Here is a 19,441-nt window from a genome sequence, read left to right as displayed (position 1 = left end):
TTTCCCGTCAGACTTAGTTTTACTGTTACCATTAACAAAGTGCAAAGGCAACATTGCAGGTAGCAGGGATGCATTTAGAAAAGCCATGCTTTTCCCATGGCCAACTATATGTAGCCTGTTCGCATGTGTCCAATGCCCGAAATATACACTTATTTACAACGGACAGAAAAAACATGTAACATAGTATACAGGAGCATCTGAGAATAACACTCTGATTTAAGCTGTTTTAAAGAAAAATTAATTTATTATACGTTAATACTTTGAACTTTTTAAAATGTTTGTATTTAAAATTATTTATTTTTTGTAATAGTGAAACATATTTGTATAAAGTATGTTTTCAGTTGTTTAAGCTAAATTGTATCTTAGAATTTTTAAATACGGATGATCCCAGTCACACAATAAAAAAAAAACAATTACTATATTATTTAATTTTCTTTGCAATGATCTTTGATAACTATTTAAGGACATAGATGTGAGCGAAGCCGCGGGTAAAAGCTAGTATTAAATAATTTAATTTACTGACTTATGCCTAATAAATATAAACGGTAAACGTTTTTGTTTAGTGAACTTTAATAACATCATCTAAATATCTATATTATAGATTTTCTATGTAATGTTATTTGATATTATAGTTTGTGTTTTGTAACCAAAGTGTGTTGGTACGTATTTATTTTGTAACTTTATTTTCTTATAACAATGGAATGAGTCAAATAAAAATTCAAATTTAGGGCAAATGTATATAGAATATTTTGTCTCTATTTTCCGTTGCAAATGCAATTTAACCTCTTAACCTTTTCACCACTGAACCAAACTGTATTGACGATCGCTGGCGATATTTTGTTGATCTATTGTGTATTGACTTTACCAAACGCTGGCGCCTGTCACAAAGCTTTATTGTGAATTCTGTTGTAGTCTCAGTTTTGAATACATAATGATAAGTTCGTAGTAGAGACCATAGCTTTTGACAATGCTACAAATATTTGTGTCTGAAGTGCTATTTTAAGTATATATTAGGGATGTGCGGGTACCCGATAATTTCAACTTCGATTCGATTCCTCAACTATTTGAACCCGGAACCGAAACTAAAATTTGGAATCAAAAAATTCGGGCAAATTTTTCAAAAGTAAAAAAATCGAAGAGACTGTTTAACTGATTTGCTAGACATAAATTTATCCGTCAATTATCATTAATGTAACTCGTAAAATTTCTGTGCACTTTCACTCAAGCAAATTTCAGAACCACTAACTGTTTAGGCTTGCAAAGATAAATACCTTACGAAAACTGATTATTTATGAAATAGTTTAACAATCTGCTCAAATATTTTTATTTCTGCCTACTTACGGCATATTACTCATGACCATTTCTCACGTTGCACGGGAAAAAAATATTGTTGGTTTATTTGTTTTGAAAAATAAATAACACGTATTAAAAATGAATTCTACAACCATCAACGTGCACAATTTTCTGTTAACAGTTAAAATATTTCCTTGTTCAACCATACATTTACAAAGATCGCCATTCTGTGACAGTCTTCTGTTAACAGAATAACCAACATTAAATCATTCACGACATGAAAATAGTTTAGCGGTGCCGGACGTGTAGACCAGTTGACATGCCACCATTTATCATAGATTGCGCGTGCCGACACAAAGGAATTGAATCACTTAATCGTTACATTCTGTCAGTATCGAAGTACTGATTACTGTTTATGCTTTTGCCTTTTACAAAACTTAATTAAAGCTGATCATCGTTGTGTGGTTTAACTTCGTGAAGTTAATAAATTAATCATATATACGTATTTTTTTCCATTTTTAGGGGAACAGATCTTTTTGAGAGAAAAAAAAAATGAAGAAATATATGTTACTTATTGGTTTTAATTGAAATAAACCTACTGTCTAGGCCATGCTGCATACATTATATGTGCAAATGTAGGTTAATTAATAAATTATATTTCTGTGGGCAGCACATATGGCACTATCTCGGTGACTCCAGTGAGGCAGCTGACTTTACCGTTGGTAACATTTGACATCTTTAAACAGTGGTGAAGTGATTAAATAAGTAATGGATGAAAATTGTGGCAAGTTTAAGGGCCGCAGTCATCTTTGGAAATTTTATGACAAAATATCAGAAAGCCATTCCAAATGTAGAACTTGTGGAAGTAAACTCAAACAGGTGCATGGTAGCACTTCTAGCATGTCGAAGCACTTAACATTACACAAGAGTGTATGTGCAGAGTACTTTCAACTACAGAAAGAATTAACTCATGCACCTTCCACATCAAGTAACAAAGTTCAACTCACTCTGTCAGCTTCGTTTAGTAGCCAAGAAAAGTATGGTAGAGACCATCCCAAAGCTATTGCCATACCAATGCCATTGGCAAAATTATTGCTGTGGATCTACAGCCATACAGTATGATTCAAGATAAAGTCTTCAAAGACTTGATGGCGCTAGTTGAACCCAAGTACTCCCTACCAGACCGAACAACATTCTCTAGGCGTGTAGTGCCAGAGCTGTACAATGGTCTGATGGAAAAAATGCACACGAAAATCAATAATGACTTCAAAGAAGGCGTCAATTCGGTGGCATTTACAACAGATATGTGGATGTCACGCAGTAATGACAGCTATTTATCATTAAAATGTCATTATGTGGACACAAATTTCGTTCCTGTTCATCACATGCTGGGGAATGTTCTTTTCACTGGAGAACATAGTGGGGAAGCAATTGCCAATACTCTGCTTGGACTAAATGCAAAGTGGGAAATTCCAAACACTATACCTATTTACATAGTTTCAGATTCTGCTAGAAACTTGAAATCTGCAGCTGCTAAAACCAGTTGGCATTCATTTAGCTGTTTAGGGCACACTTTGCAGCTAGCCATAAATGATACCAAAAAGGAAACTCCTGGGATTGAGGCGCTGTGCAAAAAAAGTCGTGCTCTAGTGGGGTACTACAAACGTAGCTCCCAAGCTTGTCAGCATCTTCATGAATTACAAAAGCAGATGGGAAAACCAGAACATGAATTGATCCAGGATGTAGACACCCGATGGAACAGTGAGTTTGCTATGTTGGAATGACTTGTTGAACAAAGAGAGCCTATTGCTGCAGAATTAGCTTCTTCTGATGGTGTTGACAATTTAACTGCCAATGAATGGAAACTCGCAGAAGGGGCAGTCAGAATTTTAGAGCTAATAAATGAAGCAACTAAAGAATTTAGTAGACAAGATAACCCCACAATTTCTCTAGTTATACCAGTTATTGATGGGATAAAAAACTTGTTAAATACATTTGTGTGCAAAGCAGAACCAGGCGAAGGCATAATTCTCGGACGAAATTTGTTGAAGTCTGTATTCTCAAGATTTCCTGATTACTAATAAAAAGATGAATATGTTGCTGCAATGCTTGTTGATCCTAGATTGAAATCAGTACTTTTGAAGGATCATGAGAAAATGAAAGGTGTAAGTATTTTAAAAACATTAATTTCCGAAGACTGTGCTGATAGCAGCCATTCTAAAGCACAAAGAGTTGAAAGCCAAGCTGAAACCTCAGGGGCTAATTTAAGTGTTTGGAGTTGCTTTGAAGAACAGTCTGCAAAGTTGGATGCATCATGTTCAAATACTCGGAAAGATATGGTGGAAAAATACATCCTTTTGTACTTAAATGAACCCATTCAGAAACGTACTACTGATCCATATCAGTGTTGGCAATAAAACCAAGTTTGCCACAGATATGTTTCTGATGCTGCGAGAACACTATTGTGCATTCCTGCAACATCTGTTCCAAATGAACGCCTGTTTTCTTCCGCAGGAAATATCGTAACAGCGCGGAGAGAGAATCTGTCTTCTGAAAGTGTAGAACAGTTAACCTTCTTACATCAGAACCTGTAGGCCTAATCGTGAAATAATGTAGCGTTCAAAGCATTTCTAATCGGGACCCAGTTATCACCTGAAAAGTGTTTATTCGTTAGCAATTACTTAAAGCTGCATTGTGGTGTATAGTCTAAATATTATCATCCTTTAGTTATGTACCTGGTATAACATAAGGCAGGTCTCAGGTCCCCAACAGTGTTAAAATGAACTTATTAGTTACATAGGTACTATTCCAGAATTGTCTTTCTTATTCATTTAAGTTTAATACATATGGTTCAAAATAAATGTAATTTTTTTTTAGTTATTCCTATTAGACTGATGACTATGTAGATAAAGTTACACAACAAATTGAAATCGGAATCGAATTTCAACTCTTGTGGTGAGAATCCAATCGGAATCGAATCTAACTGAAAATCATGGAATCACACAACCCTAGTATATATGCAATAAGTTGTTTTTGTTATTTTTAGGGTCTACGTGAACATGTCACAGCCAACAGAATTTCTTTTTGCTTTGATATTTACATTATTTTTGTACTCACTACTGACACGTATCGCCACATTAATGTTTATTAAAATTGATATTTTACTTTTTATGATTGTCTGAAATTGTTTAATATGGCATAGTTTCTTTGCATTGTTGGTCTGAAGACTCAATACTTCCTTGTGTTGAAATAAAAATAATGCTCTATCATATAGGATTAGTTTTTACATTTCAGTTCAGTTGCAGTATTATTTGTACCCTCTGTGTTAGGTTTTTTTTAAAGTTATAATGTTGTTGTCTAAAAGAGCAGGGGGAGTAAGATGTTCCCTAATAAGTCAAAATATTATATTCAACTGAGCTGAAATAAAGTAATATAAAACAATTTTAGTCTCTTAAATTTTTTATAATTAGTCAAATGTTTTACAAATAGCTTAACATTTTTTGATCTTGGATCAAAGCACCTGGTTTAAAATTGTGTACAGTAGTGCTTATCAGTAAGCCGAGAATATATATAGAACTGTTTTGATAAATGCCCCACGTAAAAATTCTTTTTGCTTATGTGATGACCACTAAAATCTTTCTAGAATATAAGGGTATTTTACTAAGAACGAAAACACAGAGAAACGGTGCATTATCCATCCAGGACTTTGTAACATGTTTTGAAAATTACTGTTCGTATTTTACCCGTAGATCATAACATCGCAACTTAAAATTTTGATATGTTCCTTGCAATGGCCTCAGGATGAGGAGTTTACAGCAACATGAGACTGAAGCCAACTCAATTTGATGTCATGATTTTAGTTTCGAAACGTGATAAGATTTATATAAGTTATAGTGTGTCAGGTAGGAACTTAAACAAAATAAAATAATATTGAAAAGTAATTATAGTAATTCAAATGGGATGTAGTTACCTTTAGTTTTAGAATCATTTTCATTTTATGTTATACATATTGACTCAGAACCTTTAAACAAAAAATGAGTCGAATACGAATCAGTTATAATTGCAGAAATAACTCATTTATAGAATATTTGAACCCAAGAAAATGAAATCTAATGAATAACTCTGAATAAGTCTCCTACTCCCGTCCTCAAACGAATCGACAGTATATTAGTATATTTTATGTTATTTCTTGTATCAGTAGTCTAAGGCAATGCTAGTGCTACTAAAACCCCACTGAAAATCATCCTCACCATTGCCATTCCGATCGTTTATTATTAGACCACGTGGTTAGTTTTGTGTGTGTGCAGGAACACATTCATGTGACGATATAAGTATCTTCGAATAACTAAGTATAATTCGGTGAATCGTAAAATATCCATTTTTTATTTTGTTTGAAATTTGCAAAATATTGCCGAAGTTCGTACATTGAGCACACAATAAACAAGTTCTGTTGAGAACGAGTACACATTTAGAACGACACGTTTCATCGAACAATCCAAGGATAATGTTGATGCTGGGATGATGGTTTCTTACCAGAGGCCACGGCTGTCTTGAGGTGAGGCGGTAACTAACAGGGCCAAGATTTTTTTTTCGTGTAAAGAGTTTCACACCAGTTTCTTTCAACGACTGGTGCTTGTACATGTCATACGCGTCTTATGGTTCTGCCCACAAATTACAGACGTGTAGTGTCGTAGTAGCGATTGGCACAAGCATACAAAAGAGGTCACTTCATTAATACGCTGTTAATTACAATGAAGCAGACCTGTGGAAGTGCACGTAAGGCACTGAAACACATTGGGGCAACATTCTTTTTGGGAAAAAAATCGTGGACCTACTCATGTATAAAGAATGCCTACTTTTCAAGAAATCTATAAATCTAATTCCCCCGTATGAAATAGTGTGTGGTAATTCAGGTAAATTTTTTTTTGTGTTTGACGACTTACGTAGAATACTATTTTGTCTTCATACATGTATACAAACTAGGCTTACTTGAAACCTTGGTAATGGGCTACTGTATCAATGAAGCTGTGGGAGACGTATGTATACCTATATTGGAACTGCGTGGACTCGTGTAAAGCGTGTACTGAACAAGGGAAGAACGAGCCAAACCGCCGCGCCGTTCAATGGGACACTTGTCCGGCGGCTGGGAGTTATTTCTCAGCTGCTCTCCCAGGGTGACTAAGTTCCCGGAAAATGTGGCAACACTGTAAGCGGGTAGTGGGACAATGATGGTAAAGGGAGATGGGAAGCAACCAACCACTCGCGAGCACACGATTCAAGGTCAGAGAACAGAGCGATACATCCTTCACGTCTGACTCTCTCTCCTCGAATGACCGCTTCTAGTAGCTACCCCCATTCATATACAAGCTAGCGGAGTGGCTAGGAACATCACTTCGGCCCCCACTATCGTCCTGTAACAGTAGAATTAAAATTTGAAAGAGTGATGATTTTTCATACGTGAACCGCACCCTTAAATACATAAATAGGACTGCAAAAGTAAGACATACAATGTGTTGAGGCCACTCTGACATTCATGATGTAGAACGGTAACAACTTTGTACAGCTAATAAATATTTTTTTAAGGAAAAGCTTAATCTACTGTTCATCAGTTGTGCACAAAACTCTGTGAACTATAAAATGTTAACTGTTCTCGCCGTCTGGTCCGAGGGAATATTTCCTGGAAAAGTTTCGTGGCATGTTTGGAGGAATTGAAACTTTTTCTGCCATAAATTAGACATTCTCCTGTGCACTTTTAAAGTTTTTTTTTTTGTAATTTCAACCAATATGATGCTTATATTTAATATTTTTTTTTTAATTTATGTACCCCATGGGCCTCTTGCAATGTTAATTTTGGCCAGTAGGTCCAACCATTGCAGTGCCTCAGTCCTAGGCAGCTGACCGTGCTTCTTCATCCCATGCTGCATTAGCTGTGCTATTCCAGTTTCCCTCGCCCTGCTACACGTTCGGCGTGTGTAATTTCTCTCTCTTACAGACCCGGCTAGCATGCTCCTGTATTGGAGCACCCTTCTTCCATCAGCACGTGAGCAGAATTTTTCGTCAGGCGTATCCCTTTTCGAGCCGCCAGAGCATGCCAGGCATATCGTGTCTCACTTTGTCAGCACAGCATCAGCACTCTCCCCTCATCCCTCCCCCACTTTTTTAGCTGTTCTTCTTAGAAGTCTGAGCCAGGACTATGGTGGACCTCCACTCCACCAGGTTCTCCCGTGGACACAACCCCGCCCATACTTTCCCTGGCACGCTGCCGTCTTGTGCGATCTCTCTGCCACCTGGAGAAATAATTTAAGCCCCTAATAACTCCCCTAGCTCCCACCAGGGAGAGCCACCCTCCAGATCCTCATCCCATGGCTGTATGCTTTACCGCCGTGGCTATGCACTCTACCTACCGGCACCATATGTCGGCACTGCCAATCTTAGTACCGCACTTCTGCCAGGATTAGCCCGCGTATTGTGTGCCGCAAATTTGTAATTTTTGCCACCAATTAATTTTTCACCTAGATTCTCTAAGATAAACTTTGTTAGCTCATTGTTCATCCTGATCAAATCTTTCCTACTAGAGTCCCACAACGTTTTCCCAACGCCTCAACTGATACCCCGGTGTGATTTCGTCTAGACTAGTATTAGCCCTTATTTTTCTTCTCATCTCGGGCCATGAACGCGACCAGTAACATAGTCTGACTTCATGACCAGGAGTGCTTTTTTCGGCATCCTCCTAGGGCAGCCCACTTCCTAGAGCTCAGCTTAGGTTAGCAACTCCTTTCATGCCCCATTCTAATGTTCCAGGGCTGTCTGGCACGTATCCACACTCGCTCAAAGACATTTCTCTTGAGCCAGCAGATCCCCCCTTCCATCTTTTCCACGAACTCCAGCCAGGGCATCGACCAGTGCCATTAACCTCAGCTCCTGGCAAGCCTAAATCAAGGTCTTCTCACTGGCCAGCGAAAGGCCTGCCGTCACCACCTCACGGCGAAAACAACAACCACTTACCTTGAGTTCTAAGAACTCTAGCGGCCGCTACCTCTCCTCTCCCTAATTCCCCTTTTGCCTGACAGAGCGTGCACTAATTGGCCCATTAGGGCCAGGCTTACACTAGTCCCCTTGCGGGACTTTGGTGAACTAACCACGAGTATGGTTTACCGGCGCACTGACGGAGCATGCCGACTCCAGCGGGCGTGATCTTCAATGTCCCTTAAGTTAGGCTACCAGCCACCTTCATTATTTTTTTCTTTTGGTCGGCATAGCGAGCCCTCCACACCAATCAGAGTCCTTTTCCCCACTCCCTAAGCCTCCGAGCCTCTGGCCCAAGTTTTAACTACATGCAGCACTATAGATTGAGACTTTTTGCCGCAGAACTCTGCCACACCTGAGGCACTATCGCCCGGACTATCGTACCGGAACTAAACTCTCTCGCTGAAGAACTCCGCCGCACCCGCAACACTATCGCGCAGACTAGCCTCAGAACTCCGCAGAACCCGCGGCTCTATCGCCCCGGTACTCCGCCGCTCCCGCGGCACTATCACCACGGGAAAACTCTCTCCCGAGGCGCCACTTCTAGAAGTGACAAGCGCGGCTGGGGCCAGTCGCGTCATTCTGCGCTGACCCGGCGCCAGAATTATTGAGAAAAGCGTAGGGAGCTCGTGCGACAGCCCGCGGAATTCCAAAAGCTGCCAGGTGTCAGGTTAATGGCGCCGAGGCAGAGCGTCGCACGGGGAGCGGGGGGAGGAGGGAGGGTAAGAGGCGACCTTTGTAATCCACCAGGCACGTGTGTCATATGTCACGTCAGTGGCGGCCACGTGACGTCAGTGGCGGCCACGTGACGTCAGTGATCGTACAGGGCCGCCAGCCAGCTCTAAACCCGTGCGCGCTGTGGCTCTGCTTACGTTTTGTAATAATATAAAGTTTTCTTTAACCACACAAGTGATAGGTGGAACTCTCTTGCTTGCCTTTTAGCTATAAGCTTTCTAAAGCTTTCTAATAATCTATTTCCTCTTTTTGCTCTACTTTTTTTTTATCACACTAGAATTTTCTGTTCCACAGTGGGGTCCCAGTGATGGGCAGTAGTGTCGAGTCTTCATCCTGTGTACCTATTTGTTTCCAAATTTCCCTGGCTCGCTACTGAGTCAGCCCTCTCCTCTCTTTTCAGGACCGTTTGACTTTCTGCACCATATGCACGCACGCAGATAGTGCAGACGAAATATAAAACAATTGTTTAAACCTTCAAATCTATGTCAACCGGTTTTGACTCTAAGATAAGTTAATTCACCGTAGTGAAGATGTTTTTAAATATACAGTTTTAAAGCTAACTATTGAGACATAGAGATGGTTTTTGTCAAATTATTATTTTTTCGATTACTTATATGTAAATTACTGTTAGATTGGTCTTACCCAAACTTAAAATTATGTCCGTTCACAGAACTTGCTGTAAAAGACCTTGTATACCATTCAGTGTCAAACGATTATTTTTCTGTCTTACTTAAGAATGTAAGTTGTATAATTTTCATTTAATATTTTCAAACTATAGATATCCTGTGTGCATTTCATAACCAAAAGTACCATTTTTGTTAAAGGATTTTTCTTGTTGCATTAACCTTTCAAGTAAACTAGTTACTTAGCAACCATATCCCCTGTCTTTTATTTTGCTTCAGTATTTCTTGATCCTCCTCCTGCCCACAACTAGTGTTGTGGGTGTTCTAAATTTTTTGTGCCCTTCAATTTTCCACCTCTGAGTTGTTTCTTTTACATAGTACGTTTCCAGTTTTTTTATTTTTTATTATTTAATGAGTACCTTGAAGGAACACGGAGGAGCCATAGAAGAGCATTTGACACAAACAGCTGAACTCAGTCTTGTCAAAGTGATTGTTTTGATAAACCATGATTTATCGTGTCAACTGTTTCTTGGAATCAGAAATAAAATGAATCCTCTAAGTGTGGGACATATTATATATGTGGAGGATAAAGAACTTCATAAACACTTTTAAAACTTAATTTTCCTTTGCATGATGCAGAAAAGCTCTATGGTAACATGCTACATAACACTCAAAACCTTGTTTTTAAAGAGCAGAATAAATTGCATGTGAACCACATTAACATGTTGGAAATATTCTGTTAAATGAAAACAATATTATGAATTTGCAACGACTACTCTAAAGTTTTTTAGGATACCTGCAACTAATGTGGTCTCTGAAAGATCCTTTTCAAAATATTCCATAATTGTGACACATAGTCTGAAACAGAGGATGCTGAACTGCTGACAATGATGGCTTTCTCTTAAACTAAAGGGACATTGTACAGCAAGAAAATGTTTGTCTGTACTATTTTTTTAAATTTTATTATGACTTTCTCCTGAACTAAAAGAAAAAACATTATAGAAGAATATTGAATGTTTTAGTTTTATTTTGGGTGGGAAAAAAAAGAAAGAAAAAAAATTAGTTCCTGTTTTTCCCCAATGATTCTGTAAAATATAATTGCTATATTTAAAGTATTTTACAGTTTTAATGCTTGGTTAGCTACATTAAAAATACTGTAAAATAGTGCTGATGTTTGGTTTTGTTAGGTCAGCAACAATTAAAATACTGAAAAATTGCGTAAACTTTTGGTTAGGTTAGTTAAGCGACATTTGAAATACTGAATGCAGTTTTGTGGGACACTCTAAGAGTTATTATATATATCAATTCTATTTGGGATTTTTTCTCCACGTACTGCTGAAATAACAATTAACCGTGTTTATTGTTTAGTCTCATCATTATATTAATGTTTTATGTACACATTTCAAGTGTATAATCATGAATGGTCAATGTAACTGTACAATATACATATCATGATATGCATTTGAATTTTTTATCGCAATAAAAATGAAATCCTTAATTTTTAATGATGGATCCGGCCCTTTTATAACACATAAAACTTTGCTCTAACTATTGCTGTACAACATAAAATATATAGTTAACCACTTAAAAATCTGAGGTAATATCTTTTAACAGATTGTACATATTAGGGAATTTGACAAAATATTCATTTAGTATGGCATTATCGAATAGGCTGAAGCATAGTAGAATAGAAACAATGTGGTATTTGAGGCCTTACACTCAAGAATGAACACAGGCACGTAAGGTTTGATGAGAGGGAAGAGGAAACCACCTCAGAAGTATGGAGGGGAAGGTATGTGCTTGTAGGTTGGTCTAGATGTGAAAGTGTCTAGGGAAAACACCAGATTAGTGGTGACACTGTTTTTATAGGACTATGTTTATTAATGAAATATTTATATTTTAACATGTAAGATAGACACTAGGGATTCTTGAGACACTAACTGCATGCTGATTATCCATCTCATTCTTTTTTACTCTATTAAATTTCATTAAATGCCATTTGTCTGTTATAACTGAATATGAATTTCACTATCAGCCTTGCATATGTATTTACCATGTTTTCATTTTTAGTAACTTAATTTTAAAAGCTATATTTTTGAAATTTTTGTTTACTTTTTAAACATACTAATTCTAAATACACTCGTTTGTGTGTTATTGTGTTTATATTGTGTGTTTGTGTATATTGTGTCTGTTTTTGTGTTCATGTTTGTGCGTGTGTATGTGTGTGTGTGTTTGCATACATGTTTTTGTGTGTGGGGATTTGTGGTTGTTTCAATTCTTCATTTGTGTTTGCACATTTGTGTGTTTGTGCATTTTTTTGGTGCGATTGTGTTTGTGTGTTGTGTGCATTTATGTGTTGTGTGCATTTGTGTGTGTACACTCATATAAAATTTTATTATTGTTTTAATGCAATTTATAAAAGTAGGGGGAAAATACTATGTTTACTGATAAGCTGGACTCACCATGATCCCTCTCGTCCATCCGTCACCCCTCCGTCCTTCATCCATCCGTCCATCAGCCGAGCTATTCACAATAATCCGCACGGCCAGCAAATTCTTTTTCATTTTCATGCTGCCAACAGACTATAAATCTTAAATACTGGTTAATATTTATATTGTATAGCTCTATTTTACTGACGATGATGACAGTTAAGCACTTTTAAAATCATTAAATTCATATTTTTGTATTCTGATATTTATTAAAATATTTCAATTTAAAAATATGTTCCAACATAAGTTAACATTTAATGTAAGCAGATAAACATATAAATATCCTTAAAAACATTTTAAGATAGGAAAGGTTGCTGGCAATAGGTATCTTGCTAACTTTTTGGAGGTTATTTTATCCGTCCATCGGTCAAAAGTTAAAGTTTTATAATGTTATGACGGGCGGATGAAACGGATGATTGTGAGTACAACTATAGTTTTATTTTAGGTTTTTTTTTTTGATAGTGTAATTTTACTTAATAAAATAGCTTACTATGATATTACATTAAATATCTAATTTCAGGTTTCCATTGGACACATTGTACCGGGTGGGGCAGCTGACTTGGATGGCCGGTTATGTACTGGTGATGAGATTGTAAGTGTGGACTCACAATCAGTCCTTAGCACCTCACATCATCATGTGGTCCAGCTCATGGGCAAGGCTGCAGCAAATGGCAGAGTGACTCTGGGAATTAGAAGACGAATTTCAAGCCAAGGTGTGTCTAAAATCACTTAGTATGTCTGGGAGTGTTTAATAAGAATATGTGTGTATGAGATAAGAAAAAATTTTGTTTATGTATTTAGTATATATTGTAAAACATTACTCTGCTCTTATTACATACAGATTTAAGTTTATCAATAATTCAGTTGTTTAAAAAATATATGAGAGGTCTGTGCACAACAGAGATGTTATCATAAGATTTTTAGGCCTGTGAAAAAGTCAGCTTTTTAGATTGCATTTTAATACAATTACTAAATTATTCTTCAATACAAATATTAAATTTTAATGGTATGTGAATATTTAGAATAGCTGCTTCTAGGAATTTAGGCTAATAATAATAAGTAAAAAAAATTTTATATTTTAATTCTTGTAAAAATATGTTTTCATGCAGCTAACTTAACCTAACCAACCTCTTAACTTAATATAAGTTATAGTTTGTCTTTTTTCTTAGAAGCAGCTACTGTACATATTGAATCAGGAAATGTTTGCTGACCGCAAAATGAAGCGAAAGTCTAACTGCATAAATTAAGAAAGCAAAATTATGAAAAATTCATTTCATGTAAAAAGTGATATTAAAAAAACCTTTAATTGCTAAATAGTAGGTGTGTGATAACATCAAATATTTAGTAGAAATTGAAAACCAAATTATTGAAATCATACTAAAAAAAAAAAAAAAATTGTATCACGTAGCAAATACATAGTAAAAGAAAAGGGTAAATTTTTAATATAGTGGCTGGCTTCTGGGAAATCCTTACTAATATTATAAATGCGAAAGTAACTCTGTCTGTCTGTCTGTCTGTCTGTCTGTCTGTCTGTCTGTCTGTCTGTCTCTGTCTGTGCTGTCTGTCTGTGTGTGCTGTCTGTCTGTCTGTGTGTGCTGTCTGTCTGTGCTGTCTGTCTGTCTGTGCTGTGTTTGTTTGTTTGTTTGTTTGTTTCTTACCTTTTCCCGGCTGAACGGATCGTAATGAAATTTGGCAAGGAGATAGATTATATCCTGGGGATGGACATAGGCTATCTTTTGTCTAAAAAAATAAATTTTAAACGGGTTAAAAAAATATATCTTAATTTTATGTAATGTGTGTCATAGATATACAAACTGTTAGTGTCATTCCTCTATGTCTGCCGAGCAATAGCTTTCAAGCCATTACGTTACGTTTTGCTATTGTAAGGAACTAAGTAGAGAGTAAGAAAAAAAAAGATCTTGACAGTGTGTAGTGTCACCATATTTGTTTCAATTTTCAATACCATTTTTTTATATTACAATTTAAATTGCAGAAAAAATCATGTTTCATAGACACATAAATAGTGAGTGTGTGTCATTTCTCTATGTCCACGAGGTCTCGCCGCGTCAATTTTCTCCTTGGGTCGAACCCGTCCGCTTGCTTAAATAAACAGCTTTTATCATTGAATGATTTCATGATTTATTTCATGAAAATCTGCTTTCATAAAAAAGTTAGTTTTATAGACATTCAATAGGTGTCTCTCTCTCTCTCTGAAGATCAATCTATGAATCGTTACAAATTTATTTCCTTTATTTTTTTTCGTTTGATTTGATACAATATGATTTCACTAAAAATCAATTTCTACCCCTTCCTATTTTCATTTCCACATTACGAAGTTTCACTTCTTCCACGCGGAGGGACTCCACGCAATATTTTTGCATGCAATTAAAAACTATTTTTTAATGATGCCAAAGAATTATAACTTCTCATGCGCGTACCTAAGTACACGCACCCGTTTTTTTTATTTAATTTCTTCTATATATATTTTTTCTCCCTACCTAGGGCACTCATAATTCTTTTAAATTTCACGTGTATGTTTTCAATGTTATTTGAGTTGTACAATTTTTTTTTACATTACCTACTTATTTGCAAGGAGTTTGGTTTAGTGTTTATAATTTATCTGCTGAGCGTCAAGAGTCTTAGGGCTGCTGAGACCGAAGACCAGAAATATTTATCAATTATGTAATATATTGTTGAAAAATTTGAATTTTACTTTTTCAGGAAAGTTGATTTTTTTATTAATTAGATTAGTTATGTGTAATTGCCATCTTCCTTTATTTCATATTAAACATTATGTTTGGTTGAGTGTGAGATAATTTTATTTATTTATATTTTAATTTCATTTAATTTCTTATATATATATTCTTACCTACCTACTTCTATTAAATTCCAGGCAGATGTTAACATTGTAATTCCAGTTGTATAAATTTTTTTGTCAAATTAGTTGTTATTTATACTTTTTGTTTTATTTTGGACTATGTTTTTTTTTTAAATTAATTCAAAGATTTGTGGTGTGTGCAGGGAGTGATATCTCTATTAATTTCTATACTCCTTTGGATAAGCGGGATATTGCCACCACAGTTTTACATATAAACAAATCCTACAAATGTTTTAAACATTATGACAAATAAAAAATAGTTTCACAAACATCCTTAGTTTTTTTTTTGTTTTTTTTTTGGTGTGTATAGTTTGAAGTTTAATATTATGTATGTACGTAAATTCTTAAACATAGAGTTATTTATTAATTTATTTAGATAATTATTCATAGGTAGGTAGTAAACTTTCTATTTGTCAATATTGTTATTATGGTAGATAGGAGTACAGTAAATGCCTACATTCTTATATTTCTTTATATCTCTTTCGATTTTGAGTGTTTCCGAGCCATTCGGGGTCCTCAAATGTCAACCCCCCCCCCCTCCCCCCCCATCCTCCGGGTGGTTTAAGCCCCAAAATTTCGAAAGTTTAAAAAATTTTAAAAATCTATCTCTTTCGATTTTAAGTGTTTTCGAGCCATTCAGGGTCCTCGAACCCCCCGCCCCCCTCTGGGAACAAAGCCCCAAAATTTTGACAATTTCAGGTATTTCAAATATCTATTCTTTCCAGATGGAGTGTTCCAAACCATTTGAGGTCCTGAACATCCACTTTCCGCAAAAGTGAAAGCCCCAAAATTTCGAAATATAAGAATATATATAAATTGGATGTTGGCTTGTATGTCGTCGATAAACTCTTACACCGTTTGACCGATCGCCATAAAAGTTGGCACATTGAAGTGTTTTTATCATGGAGAAGGTTTTGATGCTAACCTTTTTTTTCTAACTCGCCGCTAGATGGCGCTGTAGCGAATCAACTTCTAAACCTTTCAACCGATCGCCATGGGTAAACAGAAAACCATAGGTCACAGATACACAAACAGTAATTTTGTGTCATTTATTAATGTCCACCACACTGGACATATCACTATCCATTTTGCTGTAACTCGCAGACAATATATCACCCGGTGTTCAGCCCGGGCAAAGCCGGGTACTGCAGCTAGTATACAAATAAAACTAAAGTAAAAGATTGGTTAGGTTATGTTACAATATTTATACCTAAATATTTTTTAAAATATTAAAATTTTTGAAGTAAAAAACACTTTTTTATGCAGCTAACAGAACCTAACCAAACTGTCACTGCAGTTTTAATTATCCTACTTTCCAGGTACTGTATTAAAAAAAAATAGTTCTTAAATGACCTTATATTTACATTTTTTATATTTACTTGTGCTTTTTTGATAAACTATATTTATTTTAGTCTTATTATGAACATATTTTCTGTTAATTTCTTGAAAGTCCAGAATTATTATTTCATTTTTAATATTTGTATTTTTGGATTAGTGTCTCTAAATCTGTTTTGTCATGGATACATAAAGCACGTACGCTGCTATTCTGTTTCATGGTGGTACATAGATCATGACTATCTATGTATATGCCATTGTAACTATTGCGGTCACTTCTTTTAATCACCAATGCAAATAAGTTTATGTGTTTTCTGTTGTAGGTAATGTTAATTGAGGGTTTTTTTTTTTTACTACTCGTATGTGCGATGAAATGAATACAAATAATAGTTTTTCAAGTTTGAAAGTTGCAAATAGTCCGTGCTTTGAATCGTCCACACTAGGGGGTGTAGGCTGTTACTGGACCAATGTAAACATTGCGCCAGTACCAGCCTAGGGGCCGCCATCTTGTTTCATGGGCGCCGCCATTGTTGTTGACATTGGATACCAGGGCGCGCCACCGTCGCAGCCACTGGGGGCCGCCATCTTTTTTCCGTTTGCTGGAGACCGCCATCTTAATTCAGCCTTTAGTTACCGGAGCGTGCCACCGTCGCTCCGAAGGCGGGAATTGTATACAAAAAATCCTGGGCGGTGGGTGGATTCGATCCCTGGGACGCACCAACGTCGTGGTTACGAGGCAGACGCCTTGACCACTAGACCACGGGACCAGATGAAGTATGGGGAATTAAATAACGTACATATGCTTAAAATAAGCTATGCTTAAAAGAAGCTATGTTTAAATTTCAAAAAATATGCAACCATACTAGCTATGCTGAAAATTTCGAGAAAAAAAATATGTGTCTATAAACCCACCCCCACCCCCTAAAAGAAGCAACCCCAATATTTAAATTTGGAAAAGAAAATACCGCCATGTCTTTAAATTTTAAAAAAAAAGCCCCGCCATACTAGCTATGTCTAAACCGTTAAATTTCGAAGAAAAAAATGTCTATAAACCCCCCACCCCATACTAGCTATGTCTAAACCGCCATGTTTCTAAATTACAAAAATTATGCCCAAAAGAAACAACCGCCATGTTCTATTCGAAAAGAAACGTCTCCAACCCCACTACAAGTATGCTTAATCGCCATATTTAAATTTCGAAGAAAAAAAAACAACGCTATATATAAATTTCCAACAGCCATATTTAAATTTCGAAAAGCACCCGTCATGTTTCAGTATGCTTAAAAAGCCCCGCCCACCATATTAGCTATGACTAAATAAACATAACCTCAAAAATCCCGCGCAGAGAGAGCGAGATGTTGCCCGCTGGAGCGTCACTCATAAACTACGCATATTATAATCCCCACATCATATTATAAGCATAATAATATCTTTAAAAACAACACTGTGTGTGTGTGCAACACGCCAAGTAATAAGCATAGTTAAAAATGTAGATCACCGTATAATAGTACGGGACCAGATAGAGATAAAATATGCCATAGCGATAGCATGAATAAGCATAGAAATGTATTAAGCATAGTTAGTTAGTTTGTAATGTCTGAACTTTGTTTAATTTTTTGAAGTGATTCCATATCATTGGTAATTTGGTTTGCTTTTAATTGTATATTTATAACTATATGCTTCTGGATAACCTACGTCATTGTTTAGTGCATATTTTTGTAATATTTCTGTTTGTAACTACTGGATGTTTTATTATTACTTCATTATGTGTATAGGGAACTATTGGTGACATCTTTGATCATGACAGTATGGTTCTAGATATACGACATACCCGAGGATTTTTTTTATATGTTTCGTATTTAAATTGTTATAATTGTATGGTTGGTATCTAAATATACATAATTCCGTATTTATCGTTTCTTGTCACTACATAGCACTTGAGCAAACATCAAATTTCTTACACTAATCCATTTTTCTCAACTTGTGTGCGAACATATATAATTAAAATGATTTGTGCGAACAAGGTGGGTCTCTAGAGTTCGCAATTCCTTTCAATATACTTAATTATAATGCGGAATCTCTCTTCCATATGGGTTTTTTTAACTTAGATTTCGTTTAGGTGACCAAAAAAAAAAAACTTTTTCTTTTAATTAATGAATTTAATTTATTTGGGATGTGACATTTAGTATAGGAAACGTGTTTTGTCGCAAACGTATATGTGGTTTCATTTTATTCATTTAGCTTAGTCCTTTAACTTTTACGCGTCTTTAACGAGTGGTTGTCTCTTTAAAGTCGGTGTCTAACTCTTTCTATTTCACATGTATGTTTTAGGGATTGTGACTATTACCATTGAACATTTTGCGAAGGGGAAGTGATGTCTGGTCTTTCTGAATGTGTTTTTCTTACGCTAGGTAATGTAATTTTTTTAATATATATTTCTACTTAATTGTACTCTCATGTGTATACGACAATATTTACCTAATTTTCTGTTTAGTTTAAACTTTTGAAATTGCTCTTTTAGTTAATTCTCCTGTTTTGTGTTTTTTGAGGCTGTGGTATTAATGTATTGTTTCTTTTATATAATACTTTCAGTTATGGCGGTTACACTTGTTCTCATTGGCATATTCGTGTCTTTTTAGTACAGCATCTGTAGTATATGGAATGTAATTCCTCCTAGCCATCTCTGTGGGTTTATGAAGTGTCTGGGTTTGAGTCTTGTGCTCGTTTCGATGTAGGTTGCAATATGCCTGTAGGCGTTGTTTAGTTTTTTCGAGTTGACTTGTTATTTCTGATAACTATATTATGATAATATTAACGAATTATATATGTGGGGGTACAAATTCAAGGAACGTTTATGATGAGAATTATACAGTTTTGTTTGTGTACACGCTTCAGTTACTTCAATACTTATTTATTTTAATTTAAAGATATTTTCTATAGAAAAAAAATTGGTTATTTTATCTCTGGCAATAAATGGATTAGCACTAGTAGGTAGTACATAGTTGGTGGGCAATGAATATTCGTACACCACATGTAATTATTATTTCCTTTTTTACTCCTTG

At 35.8% G+C, this 19,441-nt stretch overlaps 1 protein-coding gene across 11 annotated transcripts in view; it reads left to right on the top strand.

Moving 5' to 3' along the window:
* Nucleotides 1-19,441, top strand: part of LOC134529396 (membrane-associated guanylate kinase, WW and PDZ domain-containing protein 1) — a 356,729-nt gene that overhangs the window by 226,773 nt on the left and 110,515 nt on the right. For all 11 annotated transcript variants that reach the window (XM_063363421.1, XM_063363420.1, XM_063363424.1 and 8 more), the window contains one exon: nt 12,687-12,879. In XM_063363421.1, the coding sequence (XP_063219491.1) occupies nt 12,687-12,879 (193 nt within the window). The remainder of the gene's footprint in view (nt 1-12,686; nt 12,880-19,441) is intronic.

Source organism: Bacillus rossius, chromosome 2 (genome assembly GCF_032445375.1).
Source record: "Bacillus rossius redtenbacheri isolate Brsri chromosome 2, Brsri_v3, whole genome shotgun sequence".
NCBI lineage: Eukaryota > Metazoa > Arthropoda > Insecta > Phasmatodea > Bacillidae > Bacillus > Bacillus rossius.
The sequence above is the reverse complement of the archived record's forward strand: the minus strand, read 5'-3'. Positions and strand labels throughout refer to the sequence as shown.